This window comes from Mesocricetus auratus, unplaced genomic scaffold (assembly GCF_017639785.1).
Source record: "Mesocricetus auratus isolate SY011 unplaced genomic scaffold, BCM_Maur_2.0 Super-Scaffold_4256, whole genome shotgun sequence".
NCBI classification, from domain to species: Eukaryota; Metazoa; Chordata; class Mammalia; order Rodentia; family Cricetidae; genus Mesocricetus; species Mesocricetus auratus.
The window spans coordinates 63,802,165-63,829,055 of record NW_024429182.1 but is presented as its reverse complement, the minus strand read 5'-3'; the positions used below and the strand labels follow the sequence as shown (position 1 = coordinate 63,829,055).

The 26,891-nt window shown below is 42.9% G+C and overlaps 1 protein-coding gene across 1 annotated transcript; it reads right to left on the bottom strand.

Moving 5' to 3' along the window:
• Positions 1-958: 958 nt before the first annotated feature.
• Mki67 (marker of proliferation Ki-67) lies at positions 959-26,660 on the bottom strand. Its single transcript, XM_040752542.1, has 14 exons — positions 26,320-26,660; positions 24,330-24,408; positions 24,126-24,241; positions 21,844-21,910; positions 19,402-19,447; positions 17,957-18,970; positions 16,787-16,962; positions 15,791-16,052; positions 15,586-15,704; positions 15,317-15,488; positions 13,402-13,557; positions 4,854-12,442; positions 3,259-3,681; positions 959-1,282 (listed from the first exon to the last, which is right to left on the bottom strand). The coding sequence occupies exons 1-14, from the start codon at positions 26,409-26,411 to the stop codon at positions 1,217-1,219; spliced, it is 10,377 nt and encodes a 3,458-aa protein (XP_040608476.1). The 5' UTR covers positions 26,412-26,660; the 3' UTR covers positions 959-1,216.
• Positions 26,661-26,891: the final 231 nt, after the last annotated feature.

Genomic DNA, 26,891 nt, shown 5'->3' with positions numbered 1-26,891 from the left:
CTAAATCCCTGCCTTTACTTCGTATCTCACAACCTCACAACTGTTACTCAGGTGCATGTCAGACACAAGGATAAAGAAGTGAGCACCATCACCCCACCTGGCATGGGAGACCCAAAGGACAGCACTGGGCAGAAATACCTGAAACAATGATGTGCTACTGCTAGCAGTCACAGAAAGGGAACTAGGGGCAGGGCGGAAAGTACAAAAGTTGGATACGCATCTATGGTCTGAAATGGAGTCTAGGGTTAAAGTGAGACTTGGGAGATACTCATTTCATACCAAGTGCCAGAATGGCTGTGGGTAAAAGCCTCATGCTGCCAGGCAAGAGGTTAGAAAAAGCACATGATAAAAACAGAAGCTAGGATAGGAGACTAGAGTAGCATACTATTCAACAGTAACAGTTCCATAGGCAAGGCAACCAACTTGTTCAGTATAGATGCCTAATGAAAAGCATGGATAGGCTGGAGATGGTCCAGCGGTTAAGAGCACTGACCGCTCTTCCAGCACCCCCTTGGCAGCTAACAATGGTCTCTAACTCCAAGATCTGATACCCTCACACAGACATACATGCCGGCAAAATAACAATGCAAATGACATAAAAGTAAATTAAAAAAATTTAAAAACAAGAAAAGCACAGGCACCAATAACTCTCTAACAGAACCTGTGCCTCTGAAGGTGGGCTCCCCAGACATTCTTGTTGTCATAGCTGTTTCTATTAAAGGTCAAAGACTCAAAGGATCAGGTGACTCATACAAATGACCTCTGATAGGTCTACAAACCAAATGTTCCATTGTACAGTCATCCTGTGTAAGCTACATGGATCTAATCACACAACTAATGTCTACTGAGAACCCGATCAGTGGAGGGACACAGGATTGTTCCCCCTGCCTTTGCCATTCATTGACAGAGGACACAGGCAGATGATGTGATGCTACAGTTGCAGAGAGAGACCACAGGAGGCAGTGAACTTCAGAACTTTATTGTGCAGGACAGAGGGCCACACTTCTGTCTGCTCACTTTTAAATTGTTATTGCTCTGAGATCCCTGGTGACCCTCTTCATGATCTCCATTGGAGTTTGAAGAGAGAATAAACACAAAAGCTCAAAGCTTCCTTCCTTAAACATAGGCAGTATTATTTACAGTTTACACAAGAGGTAAAAATCACACTGGGATTTATCACTAAGCTAACTTAATATTTCCTTTTTAAATGTCTTTGCTACATATTTTTACTATTCTGGCGACTTCTTGTCCTTAATTTTGTGGTGTATACAATGTCTTCATCCTGTTTGGGAAGAAAAACACAACTCCTAAATAATGTGAAGGAATGATTTTCGTAACCAGCTTAACTCTACAAACTCCCAATCGTTACTAGGTGTCATTTAGACGTCCAGCCTAAAAATTAACTTTGAGGGGATGGAGAAATGGCTAAGTGGCTACAGGCTCTTTCTGCTCTTGAAGAGGACCTGAGTTCAATACCCAGTACCCACATGGTGGCTCACAACCATCTAAGGGATTAGATGCACTCTTCTGGCTGACCATTCTAGGCAGGCACGTGTTACACATACATACAAACAAAAACTTAAAAAGTTAATTTTAAAGTTGGAAATTAGTTTTGCAGTGCTTACCTTAAAGTTGTCTCCCCCGAAACATTTTCTTACTTAGCTTTTTAAACTTAGACTCTGATCTTTTACAAGTTCTAATATACATTACGGTTTGCTAGTTAGAAAGCATCATTCAGAAAAACTGAATCTGAAGGTGTCTTAGATGAAAACTAAAGTGTCTTAAAGATAACTTCCCACAGGCAGAGGATGGTCACTGTGTCCTGAGTTCTCCTATGTGGCTGTAAGAGCATAGTGAGTCTTCTAAGGCAGTGGGGAGACCTACCTGATGGGAATCAAATCTACAGAAAGCAAAAGATGACAATAGCCTCTCAGAGCAAATGACCAGAAGTCCTGGTACTGTTAAACATAGGGCCCACCCAACACAAGACAGGAAAAGCTTTTGCTTTCTGTAGATTTGATTCATAGGGGTGGCATACCAGATATCCTACATACCAGATATTTATATTATGAATCATAACAGCAGCAAAATTAGACATGAAGTAGCAACAAAATACGGTTGAGGGGTCACAACAATGTGAGGAACTGCTTTAAAGGAACTATATTAAAGGATGGCAACATTAGGGAGGTTGAGAACCACTGCTCTAGAGCATTCTATCTTCACATTCTCATTAGACTCTTGTGCCTTCTTATTCTCTCCCGCCAGCTATGCAGGATGTGTTGTGGCATCTGGAAACCCTGGTCTTCTTGTGTTGTTAGTTCTTCTGCTTGGTTTATTCTAAAAGTGGTCAGAACTGGCCAACTTGGCCACAACTCTGCCTCAGTGATTGTTGCTACTTTTATCACATCAGTTGTCTCAAAATACACTATGTTCAGGCTCAAATTTAGTATTGAGAGCAATTACATATCACCCCCACAAAGGTAACTGCTCATCCTATCTTTAAATTTTCCTAGAATACTACTTATTGTAAACATGCCATTGGAGACAATGCATATCACTGACAATACATTAGTACAGTCCATTAGCTTAGATTCTGTGTGGTGAAATGACACACTTCCTACCGAGTAAAATTCACCTACTTCTATTTGCCTAGGAGACAACCAATCTTGGGTTTATTCTGCCTATTTATTTATTTACTAAATCAAACTTACTTATTTTATATGTGTTCTGCCTTCATGTATATATGTGCCCCATGCACTTGCTTGATGTTAAAAGAGAGCAGAAGAGAACATCAGATCCCCTGGATCTAGAATTACAAATGGTTCTGAGCCACGTGAGTCCTGAGACTCATATCTGGCTCCTCTGAAAGAGCCATTAGTGCTTTTAACTGTTAAGCCAACTCACAGCCCCTATTCAGCTGTTTTAAAGGAAGTCTTTTGAGGTCCAGGCCATCTTTATTTTAGTTAAGTGTTGCTGATCGAGAGAGGCTGAAGACGTCATCCATAACCATGATAAGTAGCATCATAAGCATCAGAAAGTGACATTAGATGAATGCATAGCTCTCCTGGAATGAAACCTTCAATAAGGTAAATTCACTATTCAAAGTGGAATTACCAAAACACAAAAGAAAGTAGGTGGTTTGGATGTTGGCTTCTCCCACTAGCTTTCTAGGAGCTACTGGTATGTTGTGATTTGTCTTTGTAACCTGAGCATAAATATTATCCCGGTCTTGTAGAATGTAAAACAAAAGGGCCTTACCTTCTTTGGAACTTTAATATCTTTCTTGGCACCCCGAGTTACTCTTGGCTTAGGTTCACTCTCCAAAGTGGCTCCAGTTTTTGTGGATCTCAAACACCTGACATCTGAATCTCCAGAGACCCCTTTCTCTTTCTGAGTCTTTACCAAGATTTCTGAATCTGTCTCACTTGTTTTCTCTTCTACTGCATGAGGCTGGGGAATTTCATTCTGTCCTCCAGACCTCAAGCACATTTTCCCACTGACTTTGCTTCTAGATGTAGACTTCTTGACTCCATCATCTGTGTTCTGCAGCTCTGTCTCCTGGGAGGTCTTCATGGTCTTCTCATTTTTCTTTATCCCAACCTTCTCTTCAGATGCTCCAAACTTGGGTCTTGGCTGTTTTCCATTGGTTTTCTTTCGGCATCTGGAGGACAGAGGTGTTTTCTAAGGGAATGAGAAGACAACTACAAAATTAGTTAAATCACAATATCCATTAGGAAAAAATGAAAAAGTAAAACAAAATTAAAGGGACCACAAATTTTATATTGATTCATTTACTAAGAGTCATCTAAAATATTCAGGACAATGCCTTGGCTACTTTGTTCCTATGGAAAAATAATCATCTCTGATGAATTATAAATTCAGGATGCCAATCATACTAGTTCATACTATTGAAGAATGCCCACCATACAGGCAGTAAATGAGCCCCTGGTCCTTTAACGATCAAGAAGAAACAAGGGCCTGCAATCTGAGGGGTGCCATTCCCTGTTCCTTCTCAAGGCTCAAGGCTATATGAACCTTAGCACCTGTTTGTTTTTTAAATAATTTATTTAAATATGTGCATTGGTGTGAAGGTGTCAGGGCCACTAGAACTGGAGTTACAGACAGTTGTGAACTGCCACGTGGGTGCTAGGAATTCAACCCTGGGTGAAAGGTTCAGGCATTATACTGGCCTGCCCATTACCTGGCAGAATGCACTCAGGCAGCACTCTGGTCAGCCCAGGGTTCCATGAGAGCTAGTGTAAAGGACCCCTTTAAGATTCCCCCTACACTTACTACTCTCTCGCTCATGCTCTGCTCTTACTCTCTCATCCTCTCTTCTCTTACCCTCTTAGTCCCCCCCCCCACGTTGCTCTCCTGCCCTGTAATAAACTATGGTTAATGTATCTCTCGTATCTTGTGTTCCACAGTGCACTTTCATTTAAATGAAAGAACAACACTGGGTCCTTTAGAAGAACTGTCAATGCTAAGAGTCGCTGAGCCATCTTTGTAGCCCCAGAACATGTTTCTTATTTGAATACTGTTACATACACAGAACTACACTGCCCATCTGTTCTTTGATTAATTCTTCAAACTAAAGAAACATGCAATTCATTCACTCCCTGAGAACTACTACAGCCACTTTTAATTAGGTCTTATTCAAACAGGAAAACTTTAAGGAGTTAGTTTGTTCCTGTGCAAATCCCCAAAGGTTCAATGGCCAACGCTATTAATGGTGGTAAATAGAAACAATGAGGAAATGATTATCTGTGAATAAACCCCATTACACACAAATAACTGTAGCAAAATGGGCCCCATCCTTCCCAACAAGCACCCACTATGTCCATCCCCATCACCTGGTCTGGATGGCCTTCCTTTTCTACTTGGGCTTCCTTTTCTTCCCTAATGTTGCTAATCTGCTCTTCCACTGGTTCAATTTTGTTTGACATGATTCTCAGCTGTTTCATCTTCACAGGCTCGGGTGACACATGCCTCTTGCTGGAAGCAGTCCTCTGTTTCTTAGGGGCAGGTTTCTCATCTGTTGCTTCCTGCTTTGGAGTCACAGAGCATACCCCTCTGGTTCTTGGAACACTTCCATCTCTTGCAGACTTCCTCTTGGGGGGCAGTAAAGTGTAGCTTTTGTTTTGTGATTCTGCAGGGTCTCTGGTATCCATCACCATTTCCAAGGTTGTTTCCATAGTGTCCTTTTTCAAGGCCCTCAGCACTCTCCTGGATGTTCTTAGAGGTTTTATGGGGTCTGGCATTTGTTGGAGAGTGCTTTTAAGGCTACTGGTGTCATGTCTTAGTTTATCAGTGTGCTCTAACATTTGAGTTACTTCTTTGGAGTCACCCAGGACTTCAAGAGATTGAACCCCATCCTTAGGTGCCCTTAGCTGCCTCCTGCTGCCAGTTACACTGGTGACTGTTTCCAATTTCTGCTTTCCAGGTTCTTTTGAAGCTTGGATGTCTCTGTCATCAATTTCAGGGACCTTGCGGGATCTTGAAGTTTGCCTTGATGATGGCACTGTCTTCCTCACTAATGAAGGCACTTCGTTCACCTCTACTTTCCCTCGTCTTGTCCTGGGACATCTTGGTGAGGTCTGGAGGCTATCTCCTTGTTCTGATTGTAGAGAATTGGAGGGCACCTGTGTGGGTCTTTCATCACTTGCTGATTCCTCAGCAGGACTTGGTCCTTTGGGACCAGCCAATTCTAGGGGTTGTGACTTTTCCTTGGGTACTCTCCGTGGCCTCTTGTTAACAGGCACACTTGCTGCCAGGTCAATATTCTGCTTTGTAGACTCCTTAAGCTCTTCAACATTTCCACTACCACTTATGGGCTCTTTTAGTGTGCTCCTGGTTTGCCTGCCTGGTGGATTTCTCTGTGCTGAGTGCTCTTGTTTCACATCTATTTTGCACAGTCGTACTCTGAGCTGCCTCTTTGAGGCTACTGAGGTTTCATTTTTTTCTGGTTGTGGAGATTCACAAGAGTATCTTGTGGCTGTTTCCTCTTGGATGCTGGACAGCTCCTCTAAGGGTTGGGTCTTCTTCTTAAGTGTCCTTGATTGGCTCCTCTTGCCAGTTAAACTTACAGCTGAGTCTTGTTTCTGTGAAGATTCCTTAAATTCTTTGACATCTTTACTGTCACCCACAGGCTTTTTGGTTGTGTTTCTGGTTTCGCGTAACACTCTTGTAGTCGTTCTTTGTGTTATAGGCTCTTTGGTCACACCCACTCTCCTGAGTCTTCTTCCTGGCTGTGTCTTTGAAGTTGTGTCCATGGGCTCTGGAGATTTGCTGGGCATCTTTGTAGTTTTGTCAATAGTCACTGAGTCCATTGCCGAGCTTGGAGTTTGGGAGAGCTCTTGGAAGCCAGGCAGGCCCTCTAGGGTCTGTGCCTTTTCTGCTCGTGCAACTCGTTGCCTCTTGCTGCTGGGCACACTGACAGCTGTGTCCAATTTCCGTTTTACAGATTGCTTCCTTGTGCTAAAGCCTTTGTCTTCACCTTCTGGTACTCTAGACATATCCATGATTTCCCCTGACATTTGTGGAAGCATTCTGTCTCCTGACAGTTGATTTTTCACAGGAACTTTCATCAGTCTAGTTCTGGGCTGTCTCTGTAAGGTTACTGAAGTTTCTATTGGCTCTGGTGGCGGAGAGCTGTGGGGCATTTTTGTGAGCTTATCACCTGTCACTGAATCCTTATCATAGCCTGGTGTTTGGAACAGCTCCTGGAGACCAAAAAGGTCTTCTGGGGACTGGGATCTTTTCTTACATGCCCCACGCCGCCTCTTGCTGAAAGTTAAACTTACTGCTGGGTCCAATGCCTGAGTCACAGATTCCTTCAAATCTTTGGTTCCTCTGTCATCATCTTCTGAAAGTCTGAGTGCATGCATGACTTCCTGTGATGAACCTCTTGGCTTGTTCAGGAGAGACAGCTTTTCTCTCGAATATACCTTGTCAAGACCTGTCTTGGACAGTCTCTTTGTGCTTGCTGGGGTTCTGACTGGTTCTGGTTGTAGGCATTCCAAAGATACATTTGTAGTTTCCCCAACAGTCACTGGATCACTGGCACCAACTGGTGTTTGGAAGAGTTCTTGGAAGCCATCCAGGTCTTCCAGGGGTTGAGCCCTGTTCTTACGTGTCTGTGACCTTCTCTTGCATCCTGTTGAATTCTCTGTGAAGTCCAGTTTCTGCTTTGGAGTTTCTATTATGTCTGTACTGTCACTCTCTTCCAGAACTGGTGCTGTGGGTGTGCCTGTGGCTCTGCCTGGTGACTTTGTTCGTTTCCCAAGGGATGAAAGCTTTTCTTTCAAATCCTTTTTCCCAAGAACTGTCTTAGACAGCCTCCTTCTGCTTGCTGGGGTTCCGACTGGTTCTGCTTGTGCAGATTCCAAAGACAACTTTGTAGCTTCCCCAGTAGTCACTGTACCACTGGCACCAACTGGTGTTTGGAAGAGTTCTTGGAAGCCATCCAGATCTTCTAGAGGTTGAGCCCTGTTCTTAGGTGCCTGTGACCTTCTCCTACTCCTTGAACTCCCTGTAAAGTCCAGTTTCTGCTTTGGAGTTTCCATTATGTCTGTGCTGTCACTCTCTTCCAGCACTGGTGCTGTGGGTGTGCCTGTGGCTCTGCCTGGTGACTTTGTTTGTTTCCTAAGGGTTGAAAGCTCTTCTTTTACATCCACCTTTCCAAGACCTATCTTGGACAGTCTCTTTGTGCTTGCTGGGGTTCTGATATGCCCTGATTGTAGAGATTCCAAAGATACCTTTGTAGTTTCCCCAACAGTCACTGTACCACTGGCACCAACTGGTGTTTGGAAGAGTTCTTGGAAGCCATCCAGATCTTCTAGGGGTTGAGCCCTGTTCTTAGGTGCCTGTGACCTTCTCCTACTCCTTGAATTCCCTGTGAAGTCCAGTTTCTGCTTTGGAGTTTCCATTATATCTGTGCTGTCACTCTCTTCCAGCACTGGTGCTGTGGATGTGTGTGTGCCTCTGCCTGGTGACTTTGTTCGTTTCCCAAGGGTTGAAACCTCTTCTCTCACACCTACTTTCCCGAGACCTGTCTTAGACAGTCTCTTTGTGCTTGCAGGGGTTCTGATATGTTCTGGTTCTGAAGATTCCAAAGACATTTTTGTAGTTTCATGAACAGTCATTACATCTTGACTGGCTGGTGTTTGGAAGAGCTCCTGGAGACCAAATAAGTCTTCTGGGGACTGAGACCTTTCCTTATGTACCCCTTGCTGCTTCTTGCTTTGAGTTACACTTACTGACGGGCCCAGTGTCTGAGTTCTGGATTTCCTCAGATCCTTCTTCCCTCTGCTATCATCTTCTGGAAGACTGGGTATTTGTACACTCTCCCCTGCAGCAAGCTTTTGCATATCCAGAGAGGAGATATCTTCTCTCACACCCACTTTCCCAAGACTTGTCTTTGCTAGTCTCTCTGAGGTTTGTGGGGTTCTAACAAGTACTGGTTGAGATTTCAAGGACATACTTGTTCTTTTGTTACCAATTACTGGATCATTGCTATGGTCTGGTATTTGGAAGAGTTCCTGGAAGCCATCAAAGTCTTCCAGGGGTAGGACTTTTTCCTTAGGTGCTCTTTGCTGTCTTGTAAGCCCAGTTACATTTGCTGCAGTCTCTAGTTTCCCTTTTGGAGTCTTAATTGCTTGTATCCCATTATCCTGCTGCACTGGTGCTGTGGGGGCTTTGCCTGGTGACTGCTTCCAGAGTACTGAAAGTTCTTCTGTGACATCCACTTTCTTGAGACTGATCTTGGGGAGACTCTTTCTACTGATTTGGCTTCCTGACTGTGGAGATTTGGTGGGCATTTTTGAGGTTTCACCAACAGACAGTGAATCTTTAGCATGGCCTGGTGTTTGGAAGAGCTGTTGGAAACCACTCAGTTCTTCTAGGCATGGTGTCTTATCCTTAGATGCACGTCGCAGCCTCTTGCTGCCAGGCATACTAGCTGCTGGATCCAGTTTCCGCTTTGCACATTGCTTCGATGCTCTGACATTACTATTGTTAGGTATTTGTTGTATGTCTATGGCCTTTGCTATTTGTGGATGTTTCTCTGATTCTGAAAGTTCTTCTTTCACTTCTATTTTACCCATACTGGCCCTGGACTGTCTCTTTATGCTTTTAGGGGTTATTACAGGTTCTGGTTGCAGAGCATTGATGGATTTCTTTTTTGTTTTACCAACAGCCAATAGGCCATTGCCATGGTCTGGTGTTTGGAAGAGCCCCTGGAGACCAAATAGGTCTTCTAGAAATTGGCCCTCTTCCTTAGGTGTTCTAGACTGTTTCTTAGGCCCTCTTAAATTTCCTGCAGACTCCACTTCCTGACTTGAAGTTTCCATAATTGCTCTTATCCCTTTTTCCTGCTGCACTGATGCTATGGGTGTATGTGCAACTATGCCTGGTGACTTTGTTCGTTTCCCAAGGGATGAAAGCTCTTCTCTCAAATCCTCTTTCCCAAGAACTGTCTTAGACAGTCTCCTTCTGCTTGCTGGGGTTCTGACTGGTTCTGCTTGTGCAGATTCCAAAGACAACTTTGTAGCTTCCCCAACCGTCACTGGATCACTGACACCAACTGGAGTTTGGAAGAGTTCTTGGAAGCCATCCAGGTCTTCCAGGGGTTGAGCCCTGTTCTTACGTGTCTGTGACCTTCTCCTACTCCTTGAACTCCCTGTGAAGTCCAGTTTCTGCTTTGGAGTTTCTATTATGTCTGTGCTGTCAGTCTCTTCCAGCACTGGTACTGTGGGTGTGCCTGTGGCTCTGCCTGGTGACTTTGTTCGTTTCCCAAGGGATGAAAGCTCTTCTCTCAAATCCTCTTTCCCAAGAACTGTCTTAGACAGTCTCCTTCTGCTTGCTGGGGTTCTGACTGGTTCTGCTTGTGCAGATTCCAAAGACAACTTTGTAGCTTCCCCAACCGTCACTGGATCACTGACACCAACTGGAGTTTGGAAGAGTTCTTGGAAGCCATCCAGGTCTTCCAGGGGTTGAGCCCTGTTCTTACGTGTCTGTGACCTTCTCCTACTCCTTGAACTCCCTGTGAAGTCCAGTTTCTGCTTTGGAGTTTCCACTATGTCTGTGCTGTCAGTCTCTTTCAGCACTGGTACTGTGGGTGTGCCTGTGGCTCTGCCTGGTGACTTTGTTCGTTTCCCAAGGGATGAAAGCTCTTCTCTCAAATCCTCTTTCCCAAGAACTGTCTTAGACAGTCTCCTTCTGCTTGCTGGGGTTCTGACTGGTTCTGCTTGTGCAGAGTCCAAAGACAACTTTGTAGCTTCCCCAACCGTCACTGGATCACTGACACCAACTGGAGTTTGGAATAGTTCTTGGAAGCCATCCAGGTCTTCCAGGGGTTGAGCCCTGTTCTTACGTGTCTGTGACCTTCTCTTGCATCCTGTTGAATTCTCTGTGAAGTCCAGTTTCTGCTTTGGAGTTTCCATTATGTCTGTGCTGTCACTCTCTTCCAGCACTGGTGCTGTGGGTGTGCCTGTGGCTCTGCCTGGTGACTTTGTTTGTTTCCTAAGGGTTGAAAGCTCTTCTCTTACATCTACCTTTCCAAGACCTATCTTGGACAGTCTCTTTGTGCTTGCTGGGGTTCTGATATGTCCTGGTTGCAGAGATTCCAAAGATACCTTTGTAGTTTCCCCAACAGTCACTGTACCACTGGCACCAACTGGTGTTTGGAAGAGTTCTTGGAAGCCATCCAGGTCTTCTAGGGGCTGAGCCCTATTCTTAGGTGCCTGCGACCTTCTCCTACTCCTTGAATTCCCTGTGAAGTCCAGTTTCTGCTTTGGAGTTTCCATTATGTCTGTGCTGTCACTCTCTTCCAGCACTGGTACTGTGGGTGTGCCTGTGGCTCTGCCTGGTGACTTTGTTCGTTTCCCAAGGGATGAAAGCTCTTCTCTCAAATCCTCTTTCCCAGGAACTGTCTTAGACAGTCTCCTTCTGCTTGCTGGGGTTCTGACTGGTTCTGCTTGTGCAGAGTCCAAAGACAACTTTGTAGTTTCCCCAACAGTCACTGGATCACTGACACCAACTGGAGTTTGGAATAGTTCTTGGAAGCCATCCAGGTCTTCCAGGGGTTGAGCCCTGTTCTTAGGTGTCTGTGCCTTTCTCTTGCATCCTGTTGAATTCTCTGTGAAGTCCAGTTTCTGCTTTGGAGTTTCTATTATGTCTGTGCTGTCAGTTTCTTTCAGCACTGGTACTGTGAGTGTGTGTGTGACTCTGCCCGGTGACTTTGTTGGTTTCTCAAGAGTTGAAAGCTCTTCTCTCACATCCACCTTGCTGAGACCTGTCTTGGACAGTCTCTTTGCGCTTGTTGGAGTTTTGATATGTTCTACATATGGAGATTTGTTGGGCATTTTTGTGATTTTGTCAGCAGGAACTGGTGATAGAAAGAGTTCCTGGAAGCCATCCAGGTTTTCCAGGGGCTGAGTCTTTTCCTTAGCTTTTCCTACCAGCCTCTTGCTACCAGTTACAGTCAGGTCCACCATTTGATTTTCAGATTCCTTCAAAGCTTTGATGCCCCCGTGCTGAAGTTCTGGAACTCTAGGGGTGTACCTAGTTCCTCCTGACACGTCCACAAACTTATTTTGTGTTGAGTATTCTTCTTTCATGTCTACTTTCTTTCCAGATATGCTGGGCCGTGGTTTTGTGCTTGTTTTGGTACTCTCTGATGTGGGTTGTGGAGATTTGCAAAGGACTTTGGTTTTATCATCACCTATGGTTTTGTCTCTGCAGTTTGGTGTTTCAAAAGACTCCTTAAGACCAGCTGGGACTTTTAGAGGTTGTGTCTTTTTGTCAGGAGTGTTTGACCAGCGCTTCACTTTGGTTGTATATACTAGGTCCATCTTCTCTTTTGTAGCTCGTTGACCATCATTTATTGGTGTGTTTTGCATGTGCATGGATTCCTCTGGTGTGTCTGTGGTTCCCTTTTCCTGATTAAGTAGTTCTTTAGCACAGGCTGCTGTTTGGGTGACCATCTGACTTTCTATTGAGTCTTTTGTTGGCTTCTGCTCCCTGGCACATGATCTTATAGCTGATGTTTTTTCTGGAATGTCCTTTAATTCAACAATTTCCTTGAATCTTTGCGAAGTGTTTTCACTGTCCTGCACTTCTTGTCCTTGAAGTGATGTCTTCCTTAAGTGTCTTCCTGTGATGCCCTTGGCAACACCCGCTTCTGTGTTTTCATTCATACTTTCAACAAGTGTATGTCTAAGCTCTCTAGACCTTCTTAACTTGTTCACACTGGATACTGTCTTCAGAAGCTCTGTAACAGAGCCTGGAGTCTTCTTTTCTTCGTGAGTAATGTCATGGATGTTCTTAGGAGTTTGCACTGTGTTTCCATTTTTGATGCTCCTCCGCCTTAAGGTAGGACTTGCAGAACTTTTATCAGATGGTCCCTTTGCTGCATTCTGAGTACTGGAGAGCACATTTTCTCCTATAAGTAACAAAATATATTTATACAATGAACATATTATTTTCACCATCTAAGGTCAGCTTAGAATTTTATCTTTAAGAAATGTTTAAGAACCAATAATATAGTTTACTATAACAAGATACTACATGATCTCAAGCCTGTACTATAATGTTACTTGATGATACAGCAGGTACTTAAGAAGCATCTTTTTTTTTTTTTTCTTTTGGCTTTTTGAGACAGGGTTTCTCTGTATTGTTTTGGAGGCTGTCGGTCCAGCCTGGCCTCGAACTCACAGAGATCCGCCTGCCTCTGCCTCCCGAGTGCTGGGATTAAAGGTGTGCACCACCAACGCCCGGCTAAGAAGCATCTTTTAAAGGCTGCCATGACATATGACATGGACCTGACACAAACAATTTTTGTTCTGAAACATCAGAAACAGTTATTTATTATCTTGATTCTAATGAAGTAACAGGTTCTAGTGTTGTGTTTAGGGCCCATTATCAAACTCTATATGTAATCAGCAATGACCTTCTGATTCCGAGTACTAGGATTACAGGCAGTCATCACCACACCAAGTTTTTGCAATATTAGGGACTGAACCTAAATTTTCCTGCCTGCCAGGCAAGCACTCTACCAAGTGAGCTGCATCTCTATCCTTGCAATAATTCTTAATTTGTGTAATTTATATATGACAGGCCAAGTGTACTGTTTGTGCTTCCATCCTCTTATAACAAAGACATTAAAAGTATATCGACATCATTTAAACTTATTAACCGAGTCAATAATTCTTCCTTCCAAGCTAGATTAATGATTAATGTTAGTAACACTGCAAAGCCTACTGAAGAACAGAGAAGATGGAAATGGCATTTCACCAGAGAAAGCTATTGTACAGAAGGAATACAGTATTGTCCATAAAGAAAAAAGTCATCTTTAAGTCCCCATTCAAAAGTATAACAGTGGAAATAAACAAATACACCAACCTAAAATTTCTGAGGTGCTAGGCAGAGGTTTGTTTTCTGAATTAGTCACTTGAAACTGTTTTTCAGGCAAATTCTCTGAATTTGAAAGAATGGAGGCCATATCATTCATCTGCTGCTGCTTCTCCTTCACTGGAGTCTTAAACATTTCAGTTAATCCTGATAAAGGAAAATATTGGAAACATGTCTTACATTATCCCATTCCCCACACAGAACAAGCTAGATGACAGAGAAGCTCTCAGATTCCAGGTATACATCATTTCATTAAAATGGTGATTTTGTTAACATGTCTATTTAAAAAGGGATGGGGTAGGGGCCAATGAGAAGCTAAATATATCCAGTTTCTCTAATCCTCTTCTATGGAAAAGGATAGCAAAGCAAGTGATTTAGTTGACCTCTATAGTATTCTACACTAGTTCTCAAAAGTCAGTCCTGGCAGGGGGACAAAAGCTGGACATGGGAACCTCTTCTCGGGGGATATATGCCAGGAATCCACAACCTAAGGGCCTTGTTCTGTGCTCAAGAAATCCTAGGTTTCTCAGGATCTAAATCCTATGTACAAATAATGTGTGCCCACATTGTAGAATACTGACAGAGCATTGACCATTTTCAGTGGATCTATCAAGAAAACACAAACACACACACACACACACACACACACACACACACACACACACACACACACACACACACACACACACTATAATCTAAGTGCCATCTCCATTCACTTTAAAACCAAAAAGGCAGTAGTGACAAAACTCCATATGGAAGATTAAGCCTTGTGAAAAGCTCGTGTGCCATGCTCCTGTCTTTTGGCCTCCAAAGAATGAGAAGTTGAGCTGGCACTCACCACAGAATGGGTCTGGGAACCACTAAGATGCCCATCCACACTAGTCTGTTCAGAAAATCTTCTTCCATAGCCTTCTGGGTCTTACTTGAAATACTTAAAGGGGTTTACTTTCTATTATTTTAAAATGGAAGCTGCCAAGCCAGGCATGGCAGCCCTAAAAAGGTAGGAGCTCTGTGGGTTTAAAGGAAGTCCGGATAATTAAGACTCTGTGCCAAGAGAAAAAGAAAAGGGTATAGGAGGAGCTGCCTACACCAAGGGATGAGAATTGTTTGACTCTAAGAATGGGTCTAGGAAGAAGGAACATTTATGATAATCCACTGTATTAGGCACAATGTATTTAAAATCTTATTTATCTTTGCGAGTTTTTAAAAATGTGTGTGTATGTATTCATCACACACTCATAACATAACCACATGCACTAATCTACTTTTTTGTTTTTGTCTTTGTCTTATCTTAATTCTCTTTCAAATTATACAACTAGAAAGTATCACATACTGAGGAACATGAAATTAATCTGTTTTCTTGAGAATAAGTCTAAACATCCAGTCACACTTTCACTGATACTCAAAACAGTGGAAACTGTTCAATCAGTGGCTCTAAAGAACTTTCTTTTATGGCTCCTTTTCAGCAAGCTCTCTAGAAAGAAAAGGAATTTTGAAGAAGCATTAATATTGCTCTAAACCAACTGATTCCCTGGGATCAGCCATCAGTGCAACTCTGACAAAGTTAGTAATAGAGCCCTTTGCCCTCACACCACAAATGTACACATTTTCTGTACACATGCAGCTCAGAGGATATGCACTTGAGATATCCATCATTGATTCCTGTAGGGCACAAATCCCCCAAATTGATAGAGACCTGTCCGTTACTTCCAACCAACTTCATTTCTGAATATTACAACACCAGAAAGCTGGCTCAATTGTTTGTTACACACACTGCCATTGAGCTCCCAACTGGGGTTCTATGGTGGTTGGTTGTAAGGGGTGGGGTGGAACTAACAAACACCAAGGAAGTCACAAACAGAAGGACCAAGAAGGCTGTGACTACAAGTGTTCAGGCTGCATTTACCTGACAGATCTTCACTGAAGTCCATTTTCCGGTTTAACATCAAGTTGTTCAGCATTTTGTAGGGCCGAGCAGGCATGCTTGCTTTTTCAATCTGAGCTCTCCCTATTACAATGGTACAGGGAGAGTTTGCATGGCCTGTACTAAACTGATTGTGAAGATTGCTTGTAGGTTTCTATAGACAAAAGAAAGACAGATAAAATATCACAGCATGAACAATATACATTTAAGACAATTGAGATTAAAAGCAGTGCATGGCTGGAGTACTGTACCTTTGGAGTATTAGGTCTTCTTTGTCTTTTGCTCGTCTGCTTTTGAGGAACATGTTTTACAACTTTAGTCTGTGTTTGTTTTGCACCGAGTTTTACGACATCTGCCCATGATTTTGCAACTGTCAAAAGGAAAAGATGGTGAAACTTTTCAAAACTCAGCATGAGAAAATTGAGCTTGAAATATTTTGCCCAGGACACCACTAACCAATCAGGTTGGCTTCAGAAGCACCACTCCTTCTTTTGGAGCAAATCATCTGTAAAATGTCATGCTGACTTCGGCTGATGGATGCTCTCTTGGCAGGCAGGTTGCCACTCTTCCTGCCTGCTTTCTTGGGAGTGTCTGTCTGATGCAAGGATTTGCTGTCACTGGAAGCAGGCAAGATCCTGCTTGATCTGCGCCTTTCACCGTCTGCTGTTGGTGGAGTTACTCCAGGAGGCTCTAGTTTCCCTGGTGACTGAGGCCGTTCCTGACAAGGTAGAGTTGTTGTTTATGAGAAACCTGATCAAAAAGGTAACATCTCTGTAGTGTCTATTAAAAACCTTTACAACAAACCACATAGCTTTTAAGTCCTGTCTTTCTAGGATAAGAAAGGAGTCAGTTGTCCCATTCATTTAAGCAGAGGAAGGGGACATATGTATCAGTGAAGTCTGAACTGAGATATTTCTGGTGGAACAAAACAGGATCATTGCTCAATAAAACAAGGCACTCTGATTTCAGCCAGCCAATATCAGCCCTGGGGTCTGCATGGAAGGGACTGCTCACTTCCAGGAGGTGAGACAAGGTTTGGTACTAACAGAATAAAGCTGGCCCAGGACCTTTTAGGAAACTGAACTATGCAGCCACACCAAGAAAAAGCAACAAAACAGTGACAGAAGGTCTAAGGTCCAAGGAGCTGAATGTTCAGAAAACAGATGTTTTACCAAAACCCCAATGCCCCTATACTTCCATAAGTAATCAAATCAACCCTTGTGACCACACATGCTGCTATCTTCAGATTCTTTTAAATGTTGTTAGTGTGCCCCAGGATACAACCTCACTTCTCAGAACCACCTGAGAGCCCTTATGATTGTTTCTGGGCATGAGGTAAGTGGTAGAAAAACAAAGTCTCTATTGCCATTCTGCCTCTGCCTGGGTTTTGGGTGGAACATGGACCATCTGTGAGCTACGGGGTATAAACGCAATGCCAACTGACCAGCTTACCTTGATGATTTTTTTCAGGACAGCTGGAGTGTGAGTGGTGAGTGACTTCCTCTTGATTGGTGTTTCTCCTCTTTTGAGTGGTGTATTAGGAGGTAAGTTTTCATCAAACAATTCAGGTCTTAGACGACCACCAAAGGATACACGTCTTCTCTTCAAAGACATTCCCTCACTCTTGTCTGAAGGAATGCAAAGATGAAAAGAGCAATATATATATATGCTGTGCTAGGACTTAGGACTTAATTCAAACTAGCATTAGAAAGTAAGGCATCAAGAAGGCATTGAGACATGGCACCTTTATTCATAAAACTAATAAAGGACGAGCAGTCTCAGGACTTCCTAAAAGATCTCAGGAGAAACCAGAGGCATTGTACTTCAACTGGACAGAACCAGGATTCTCCTTAAAACTGAAAATTGCATGTGAAATAGCTTAAGAAAGTTATCTGCAGCAGGTATCACTTTCTACCAGAGAAGTCAGAACCTGAGCAATGGCCTGCGGAAACTTATTAAATTGACACATAATCCAGACCTGCCTTATGAGTAAACTATATGAGCAGATAAAAATCTCTAGGTAGTGCCTGTGGGCAGTGTATGCAACCCAAACCCTATTATACAACTTTGGGAACAGTCTACATAAACCCTTGTCCAGGACATACACTCCATTATGAGGTTCAATGGAATACCAGCAGATGGGTATAAGTGTCACCGAAGGATAGTCACATCAATGGCTACTGGCAGAAAAACAAAATCTTAACATCTTGGAAGCATGTAGAACTTTGCTGGTATAGAAACCTGAATCCAGTGTCTATAGTAAAGTGCTTATAAGCAACAAAGAACAGTGTGGAACACCCAAGGGCTACTGTACATTCAGTGATGTTCAAAGGACTGCCTGGGCTTTATTCCCAAGGACCAACCTCACAAAATACAACTGGTATTCAGAACCAGGAGTTAAGTGAAAAGCCGTTAAGATTATACCTCTTACTTTGTAAAAGAAAATTTTTACATTTTTCCTGAAGTGGTTTTCCCCTAAACTAGCTACACCTCCTGTTACTCCTCCTTATAAAAGGCAAAGTCTTCAGGACCTATACACAGAAGGAACACCTTGCTAACTCATGATACATAGGATAGATATTAATCTATTAGCGAAAGTAGATCTACAATTAAACAACTTACTAATGGAGCCACCAAAGTTGCTGATATCAACCGAACTAAGACCAGGTAGCCCAGAGCAAATCTGCTCAGCTGCTGTGGCCAATTTCTCAGGCCTGTTGAAGGACTCCTTTGGAGTTTTCTTTTCACTTGGAACAAGGTGCTGAGTTGAAGAGGACCAGTTTTGTGTTTCTGCAGACAGCATTTCTACCTTTGCAGGAATACTCCTCCTCTTTTTGGAAAAGAGATTTTCTGGTGTATCAGCAGGGCTGTCAGCATCTTCAACTTTCACTGGAGTTTGGTTTCTAGTTCCTGGCTTCCTGGGAGTGACTATCTTATGGACTGCCTTGGCACCTTCACTTTCATCCAGATTCACAGACTCTCTTCTGCTACTAACATGGAAGTCTTCATTCTTAAGTTGTTGTGAAGTCCGCACCGGGGTCTTCATTGTAGCTGTCTCAGCGAGAGAGAAGCTAGAACTCAGAGCCTCTGTGGAAGTCTGAAGAGACCCCATAGCACTGCCCTGGGTCTCAGTCCAGACCTTTCCTACCTTGGGTGAAGAGGCTGCAGTGCCAGGGGTGCTTCCACTGGATTTCGCTCTTGACTTGCATGACACCAATAGCTTTGTCTCCCACATTTCTTTTTCTGCTGCACATTCAGGTTGTGGTTCTGACTTCCTACGAGATGGTTTTTGTGATCTGATATCCAACTCTTCCTTCATTGACTGATAAAGTTTCTCAAAGGGAGATTCATTTTTCTTGCTGTTGCTAAGGCTATGTGCAGGAGAAGACTTCAGTTCCCTATAACTGCTCCCTGTAGCCCTGGACTTCTTAGAAAGATCACCAGAAGTGGACTCTCCTAGGTTTCTGCCACTGTGCTGTTCTACATGCCCTGAAGAACAGGTATTGGATGGATCTTGGGTGACACTGTCCTTTGAGCCATCTGAGGCAGAACTTTCTCCAAGGAGCTTCTTGGCCTGCACCAAAGATCTTCTTGAAGCAGTGGTTTTTGAAGCTTCAGCATCTTGACCTTTCCCATCTTGGCAACAAATATGAAATAAGAAACAGAAGTTCAACATTTTCTCAATGACTAACATTTTTGGAATTGGGTGCCTAATGTTAGATTGCCTTAAAACCTAGCTTTTCATTTAGTCCACAAATTACTTAACTCCTTATATTTGTCTCATAATGTTGTTTCCATCCAGATAAAACACATCAGCTTTGAATAACCAGTGATATTAACATATCCCACCAGACAACTCACGATTACATAGACAACTAAAAAAGCAAGCACTAGGGAAGAAATTACCCAACTATCTATCTGCTTTGGTTTGGCATGTTAAATGGAACAGGCTCTTAAGAACTTGAGAGACCAGGAATTTTATGCCTGCATACCCATGATCCCACCCTTGCCACTGTCATAGTGGTCTGATACAGACAGTCCCAGAACAGAAACCAACCAATACCAACCAGAGTCAGCAGAGAAGCTAGCTCTCGAGGCTCGCCGTGCTGGTTCCTACAAATTGGGAAGAACAGGAATTTAATTGCCTTTCTTAGTGTGGCCATGTTGAAACAATGAAATTATTCCTTTTATTAATTATATTCTTTAGCAAGATGCTTTTTCTTTATGACATTTAGAGACTTGAGAATAGATCCAAGTGACTTGAAAGCTAGTGGTCATGACCTAAGCACTTCTTAGCTGACTTAAGAGTTTTCTTTTTTTTATTTTAAGGTTTGTTTTTGTATTTACCTATATGTATATATCTAGGCACATTTGTGTGAGTTCCTGTAGAGGCCAGAAACTGAACTTGGGTCCTCTGGAAGAGCAGAGAGCACTCTTAATCTCTAAGCCATCTCCCTAGGCCCCCACTCTAGTATGTTTTCTAGAACTTCTTGATCTCCCAGCATCACATGAAGGAAGAAACAAAATTAAAATTAAGTTCCTCTATCTGCTAAGTCACCACAGGCACAAAACTATAGGCGCCATAAGTTTTACCGGAAATGCTCTGCCCAGATGTGCTAAATTGCAGTTCTACAAATACCTGTGTTCTTATTCCTAGCAGGTAGGTATCTGGTATGTATCAGAGTCAGGAAGCTGAGGCACACAGAAGAGTAGCACATCCACAGGCACAATTTGGAGCCTGAATAGCAAATCCAATACTCTTTTTGTACCAATAGACAGTCCCTACATATTCTGCAATACAAAATAATTTTGGAGGTGAAGAATGTATGTTTGTGCATGCTGTGAACAGAGTTGATGCTGGATATTTTTCTTAACTGCTCACTATCTTATTTCTTGGGATGGGTACAAAACTAAACCTAGAACCTCACCAATGTGGCTAGACCAGCCTCACCAAACACCAGGAATCCTATCTCTGCCTCCTCAGTGATAGGAATTAGAGGTATGTGTTACCACACCCGTGACACCCAGTTTTTACAAAGGCTCTAGGGGATCAAACCTCAGATGCACATGCTTACAGAAACAGCACTTTATACCGAGCTATCTTCCCATCCCTGTAATTTTCACATGATTATATTAAACAGGCATGAAATTTCTATTATATTACTATGAATTTTAGCACTTAACCAACTAGTAACCAGACAAATAGCTCATCAACCATTGAGTGGTACTTGTATAACCCATAGGTCTACAACTACCAATAATTTCAGTTTCTTAAACCTATTAACAAGTTGAATGGTGGCTGATGTGTGGGACACCTCAAAAATAGCTTCCACCATAGGTTCACGAGTGCTGGGTTCTTCTAAAGAAGAAGCAGTATTTAATATAACAGAGATCTTGAAGGAAAAATGTCTGTTGCTAAATGCAGGCGAGCTCTAAGGCTCCTAAATCCAAGGACCTGCAGCTAACTCATGGTAGTAGTTTGGCTAGTATTCTAAAAAGAGACAGATTCAAGATTTACCCTAATATTACTGAATCCCACTAAGAATCTAATTACATGTCTACAATTGTGCTTTAGTAAAGGATACCAGTGGCAGTCATCTTGCTGATATTCTTAAGTGATGGAATTCCTTCCTTCACATGACAAACACTAAACTCACTTCCTTCTAAACTAGGAAGCTTCTTCAGCACTTAGTTTTTACAATGTAATTACTTTAGATACACAGAGATGAACAGGCACAATCAGTAGGAGACAAAATGACTCATGAGATGTCTTTTATATTCCTGTTAGGTCTCAAACCTGTGACAAATGGCTAACTGAGGTGCCCATCAAAGCGGATGCTGGCCTCCAGGTTGTCCTGGCATCCCTCAGTCTTTACCTGCTAAAAGGTCCTCCTGGCTGCATACCCCATCCACTACTCTATACTTCGATAGCTCATGGACTGAGCTGCCCGCCCCAAGTTCCTCTGGACACTATATAACTCAATCATTTTAACTATGCCAGTCTCTCGGCCCAAAGTTGTCCCTCTTTGGTGGGAACTCTTCTCCCCTCCTCCTTCTCCTCATATGGTCCTGCTCAAGGCCATGTTCACTCTGAACTCTCCAGATGTTTGTCTCTGCCTGTGCTCTCAAATCTACAATAAACCTCCTCTTCCACCATACTTAGGAGCAGTCATCTTCTTCCTGTGTTATATCTTTATTTCTTCTTTCAATTTCTATGTATTCAAGCTAGTCTAACCACAGACTTGTGAGATCACAACACAAGTCTAGCAGAATATAAGACCAAGTTAGCACTCTGTTTTTGAATAGCAAAAGAAATATGATTTTAGTTATTTTTACTATGTTCACCATCAACTTATTTCCTTATTTTGTTACTTACATTATTTCTGCTATAATTAGAAAGCCGTTCTTGGCCACCAACTTAAAAGTGAGAAATCAGCTGTATAAAAGCATATAAATGAGTTCCCACCATGACAAAAGAATCAAAGTCAAACCTGAATATTTCTCCTCACCTGTCCAAGAGATTTTTCTGGAAATCCTGTTGACTCGCTTCCATCCTCATGATTTCCGTTTTCATACCTACAGTGCCCAGAGAATCAGGAGAAGAATTTGAACCTCCAGGTTCATGGGTTAGATATAAACCCTGGAACAAACTCTAGGCTTTGTTCATAATATTACCGTAAACAAATAAATTGGCTTAGTTAGGAAAAATATATTATACTAAAAACTTATACAAATGGAAAACTAACTACAAAGCTATGTTCTAGAATCATGATCACTAGTTTCTCAATCTCTCTGGAGGAAAGGCACATCTTAGGAAGATGGCACTAGAATCACAACATATATTGGTGATCAATTCATAGCTGAAATCCTTTACTGTATCCAACAAAACTTTGGCACCTCAGTGAATTGGCCTAATTTGAATTTAAATGCTGTCTATGTAAGATCTAAAGACAGCTAGCATCTGGAACCCTCCTCCAAGCTATCACAGTGCTGAACCAAGCTTCTTTCAAGAAGTCTAGTCAATAAAAATGTTCCTTCAAATAGTTCATAGAGACAAAGGACAATTTACAAGGACTTACGAATAAATCCTCCAAAATGTTGGAACTAAGAAAATAGACTATTTAAAGAATAGCCATTTGGAAGTTGGAGAGATTGGCTTAGAGGTTAAAAGCACTGGCTGCTCTTCCAGAGGCCCTAAGTTCAATTCCCAGGAACTACATGGTAGCTCACAACCATCTATATAATGTGTTCCAGTACCCTCATCTGGCACACAGTACAGGCATACATGCAGGCAGATTATATACATACTAAATTTTTAAAAAATCTTTAAAAAAAACAACATAAAGAGAAGCCACTCAAAAACAGCAGGTTCCCCAGAGACAACAAAATCTATAAGAATTATAAAGAGTTGAAATTAAGGGGGTAGAAAAGTTGTGCTATGTGAGCATTAATCAAAAGGAATTGGTTTTATTTACATTAATCATCCAAAGGAATCACTAAGGAAAAAGATGTGACTAAAAGTAGACGATATTGTAAATGACAAAGAATTCTGTGCATAATTTAGAATTATGTTCAGAAGTCCATAACCATATGCCCGGTGTAGCATCAAAAAAATATAAAGCAAAAAAGTGATAGAGAAAAGATATTAATTAAAGAAAAATAAATAAGTCCTCAGTAGGTGATTTCAATATATCTCTTACACTATGAAGCAGGGAAATAAAAAATAGTTCCTAATAATCGTGAATTTAACTGGTCTACAGTTAGCAACCGTGCTTTCAGTAGTTGCAGAATACCATTTTCAAATACAGTGGGGGGTAGGGGCAGTTGATCACAAAGAAATGCCCATCAAGAACGAATAAATGGTGAATACTCTTACATATTACTGTATGTATTGTGGATGTTAATGAAATACCTACACTGTGAGAAAAAACAAGCCAAAAGCATCTAACATGCTATAAATCACACACACCCACACAAGAGCATCAGTCAGGCACAAACACAGTTTTGTGCTAACTATAGGGTTTAGAGGCTCACCAGCAGGTAACAAGACTACAAAGATACTTCTCTTTCACAGTCATCATGGTGGCTTAGTAAGAAGTCATGATTAAAGAGAGTACAAAAGAAACGTGTAGAAATAAATTTCCCTTGTGACTTGGTGGTCATGAATTAGTCTGTTAAGACTGCCATAATTACAACACAGAGTGCCTTAAGTGACAGAAATGTGCTGCTCACGGTTCTGGCTGGAAGTCCAAGTCCAAGGATGTCTGTAGGGATGGCTTCCTCCGGGTCTCCTGTGACCAACAGCCCTCTTCCTGCCTCTTCACAGTGCTTTCCCTCTGTGTGCTAATCTTTTATTATTATAAAGATACCAGTCGTGGGTTAGTACCCAGCCTAATTGCCTCAGTTTGACATAATTGTTCTTTAAAGGTCAAAGAGCTAGGAATTTTAAGATGTGCTACCAACACTGCGAAAGCAAAGACAGAAGGGCCCTTGGGCTTGGCTGTCTAGCCAGTCTAGCCTACATGGTGAATCCCAGGCCAGTTAAAAAGAGGATCACACCTGAGGTTGTCTGTCCTTTATTCTCCATAGGCACAGGTGCAAGCACCTGTATACACACAAACACACACACACACACACACACACACACACACACACACACACACACACGCACACACTCACCCCCATGAGATATTTCCAACACCCATCAACACCAAAGAGGGAACACAGTTGAAATAGTTCATGGTTAAAGAGAACACAGTATTTAGAATTAACCCAGGTAGTTTTTACCTACCTAAAAGATCGGTCAATGATAGTTATTATATCTCCATGTTTCAGCTGCACAGGCTCATCTATAGTAGCCCCATTTACTTGCGTTGGATTTGTGGAACTGAAGTTATACAATATTGCCTACAAGTGGAGAGGAGAGGGAAATACTAAAGATTTGCTTAAAATCAAATTCAAAAGCTTTAAAAGTTGATTTCCAAAACCCACTTACCTCCTGCTCATTGACTTCAATTTTGCAATGTTTTTTTGACACTACAGGCAGTTGGATACGAATGTCACATTCAATACTCCTTAATAATAATAATAAAAAGTAAGGTTTTTATGGGGGTGTGCAACTAAAACAACAACAACAACAAAACAAAACAACCAACCTCAAATTTAAAAAGCAAACAGAATTTGACTAATATGCTTAGACTATAAGTGTAATGGTGCAGTACAGCCTAAGAAGTCATAAGAGATTATTACAACTTCTAGTACTTCAGAATAATTATATTAGAAAACACTAGAACACATAATCAATTACCTTTCATATAAATAGCTATATTAGCCAGATGGTGGCAATGCACACTTTTGATTATCAGCACTGGGGAGGCAGAAACAGAAAGATCTCTGGGTTTAAGGCCAGCCTGGTCTATAGAGCTAGTTCTAGAACAGCCAGGGCTACACTGCGAAACCCTATCTTAAACAACCAAAACCAAACCAAACAAGCAAAAATAGCTGTACTTACAAGACACAAATAATGAAATGCTTTATTATCATTTTAGGAGAACTTTACAATTAATGTGTTTATAACAATATGGGTGTGTGTAAGTAAGAACAGAAAATTACTAGTGTAAAAGGTGCTATAGGTTACTAGTGCCTCGGTTTCTGCATACACAAAATGTCTATACCAGCACCTGTGTTACGATTCAGTCATAGTTGTATGAGTGTCACTTGTGTACATGGCACACGGTATCCATGTGAGCTTTTTCACTGTTGTTTTAAAACCACACCGTGCTGACAGATTCAAATGTCCTCACAATACAAAACACTAATCCACCAGGCAATGAAAAACAGTATCTAGATTATCTTTCTAGAACCCATCCACAAACCAGGAGTTTCACTGACAGCTCCATTCTGAACTTTAAAGGTCTGAAAATACATACTCTCTGTTTTCCTATGAACCTCTAGAGTCGTGTATCTCTCAACCTTCCAAATGCTGTTGACACTTTAATATGGTTTGTTCCTCATGCTGTGGTGACCCCCAACCATAAAATTATTTTTGTTGCTACTTCACAATTAATTTTGCTACTATTATGAATTGTAATGTAAATATATGTATTTTCTGATGGTGTTATGGGTGGGGGGGGGGCTACAACCCACAGGTTGAGAATTGCTGCTCAGGAGTCTAAGCATATCACTTCCTATAAATACCACACAACAAAACACAAATTGTTTGCGAAGTTTTTAAAACTTGCAAGAAGAATATATACGCCAGATATTCTGGACCAGAGAATCCTCAATGTCCTGTTCACTGTCAAATACACCATGTCTCTCTCCTCTCTCAGTGATACTAACTGCAGAAAAAGACTTCACCAGACTTTGCCAAATAACTCCCTGAGAACTACCACTCTCGCCTGACCCCCAAACGCAAACCTCTATCTTCCTGCTGGTCACTCACCCTATGTCACACACTGATCTTAACTATCAGGCACCATATGGGACCCTAGGGATGCAGTCATTAACAAGGCAGTCCTTGCTTTTTGTAGCTTAGTCTGTTGGGAAACAGACAAATAAAAATCTGAAAACTAGTGACCAATCTTCATGGTGTTAGGAACAGACGAGCACCTTCTGGGGTAACATTTTAAAATCGGCAGAATGGGCCATAAGGGTCAAACTTGGCAAAAGTTGGCGGGCAAGGCAAGCAACCGCCTGGAAGGCCTCAGAGAGGAGGGTTATTAACCGACGGGGAAGAGAGGGGGGGGGTAATTCTCCCCGAGCACCCGAGCAGGGCTCTCCTACGTTTTCAGAAGAGCGACAGTGCAGGAGCGGCGGGACACCGAAGTCACCTTGGCGCCTAACAAGTGTAAAATCCAGGTTCCATTTGGGAAGCTCCCGGGACACGCGCATGACTTCCGAACACCCGACAGGGACAACGCCGTCAGGCGCAAAGGGCGACAGGGCCGCGTCCGGGGGTCACCTAGGTCCCACCGCGCGCTCACCTTCCGAACAGGCAGGAGCTGAGGCTCAGCGGGAAGTGTGCGCCGTCACCGCCGCTCCGCTTGATGGTGACCAGGCGAGCCGAGGACGCCATGGTCCGCCCGGCCGTCAGTCTGAGGCGAGTGACCGCGGCCGAGGGCGGAGTGGCCTCTCGGGGAAGCTCGCCGTGCCCCCACGCCGGGGCCGCTTCTCAGCCGGTCCAGTCAGCACTGGTCAGCCAGGGCCGCAGCTCACCGGGTCCAGCCCGCGTCAGGGCCGTGGGCTCCTCAGCCGCGGCGGCCTGACCGCGGCCACCCGCGTCCTTCGCTCCGCCCCGACCCGCACACCCGCCGCCCGCGTCCCAAGTGCCCGCCGCCCGCCGCCCGCCGCCCGCCGCCCGCCGCACTCCGCCCGCGACCGGAGCGCCTCCCTAGACAGCTCCGCGCCAAGGCTGCCCGCCGCGCCCGCCCGATTCAAACGAAAACGGCGGTTCAAATTCTGGCGCTAAGTGCTGCGATTGGATCAGGCGGCGCAGCGAGAGACCAATGGGAAGGGTGACATAGGAGGAGGCGGAACCGGAAGGGGAGCCAGGCTG

Excerpts from the sequence above, each read along its gene's own strand:
- Mki67 (XM_040752542.1), bottom strand. The coding sequence starts at position 26,411 with ATGGCGTCCTCGGCTCGCCTGGTCACCATCAAGCGGAGCGGCGGTGAC. Across the intron at positions 16,053-16,786 it reads TCCTGAAAAAAATCATCAAG|GAACGGCCTCAGTCACCAGG; the intron begins GTAAGCTGGTCA and ends CTACCTTGTCAG. Across the intron at positions 1,283-3,258 it reads ATATTAAAGTTCCAAAGAAG|GATGAAGACATTGTATACAC; the intron begins GTAAGGCCCTTT and ends CTTCCCAAACAG.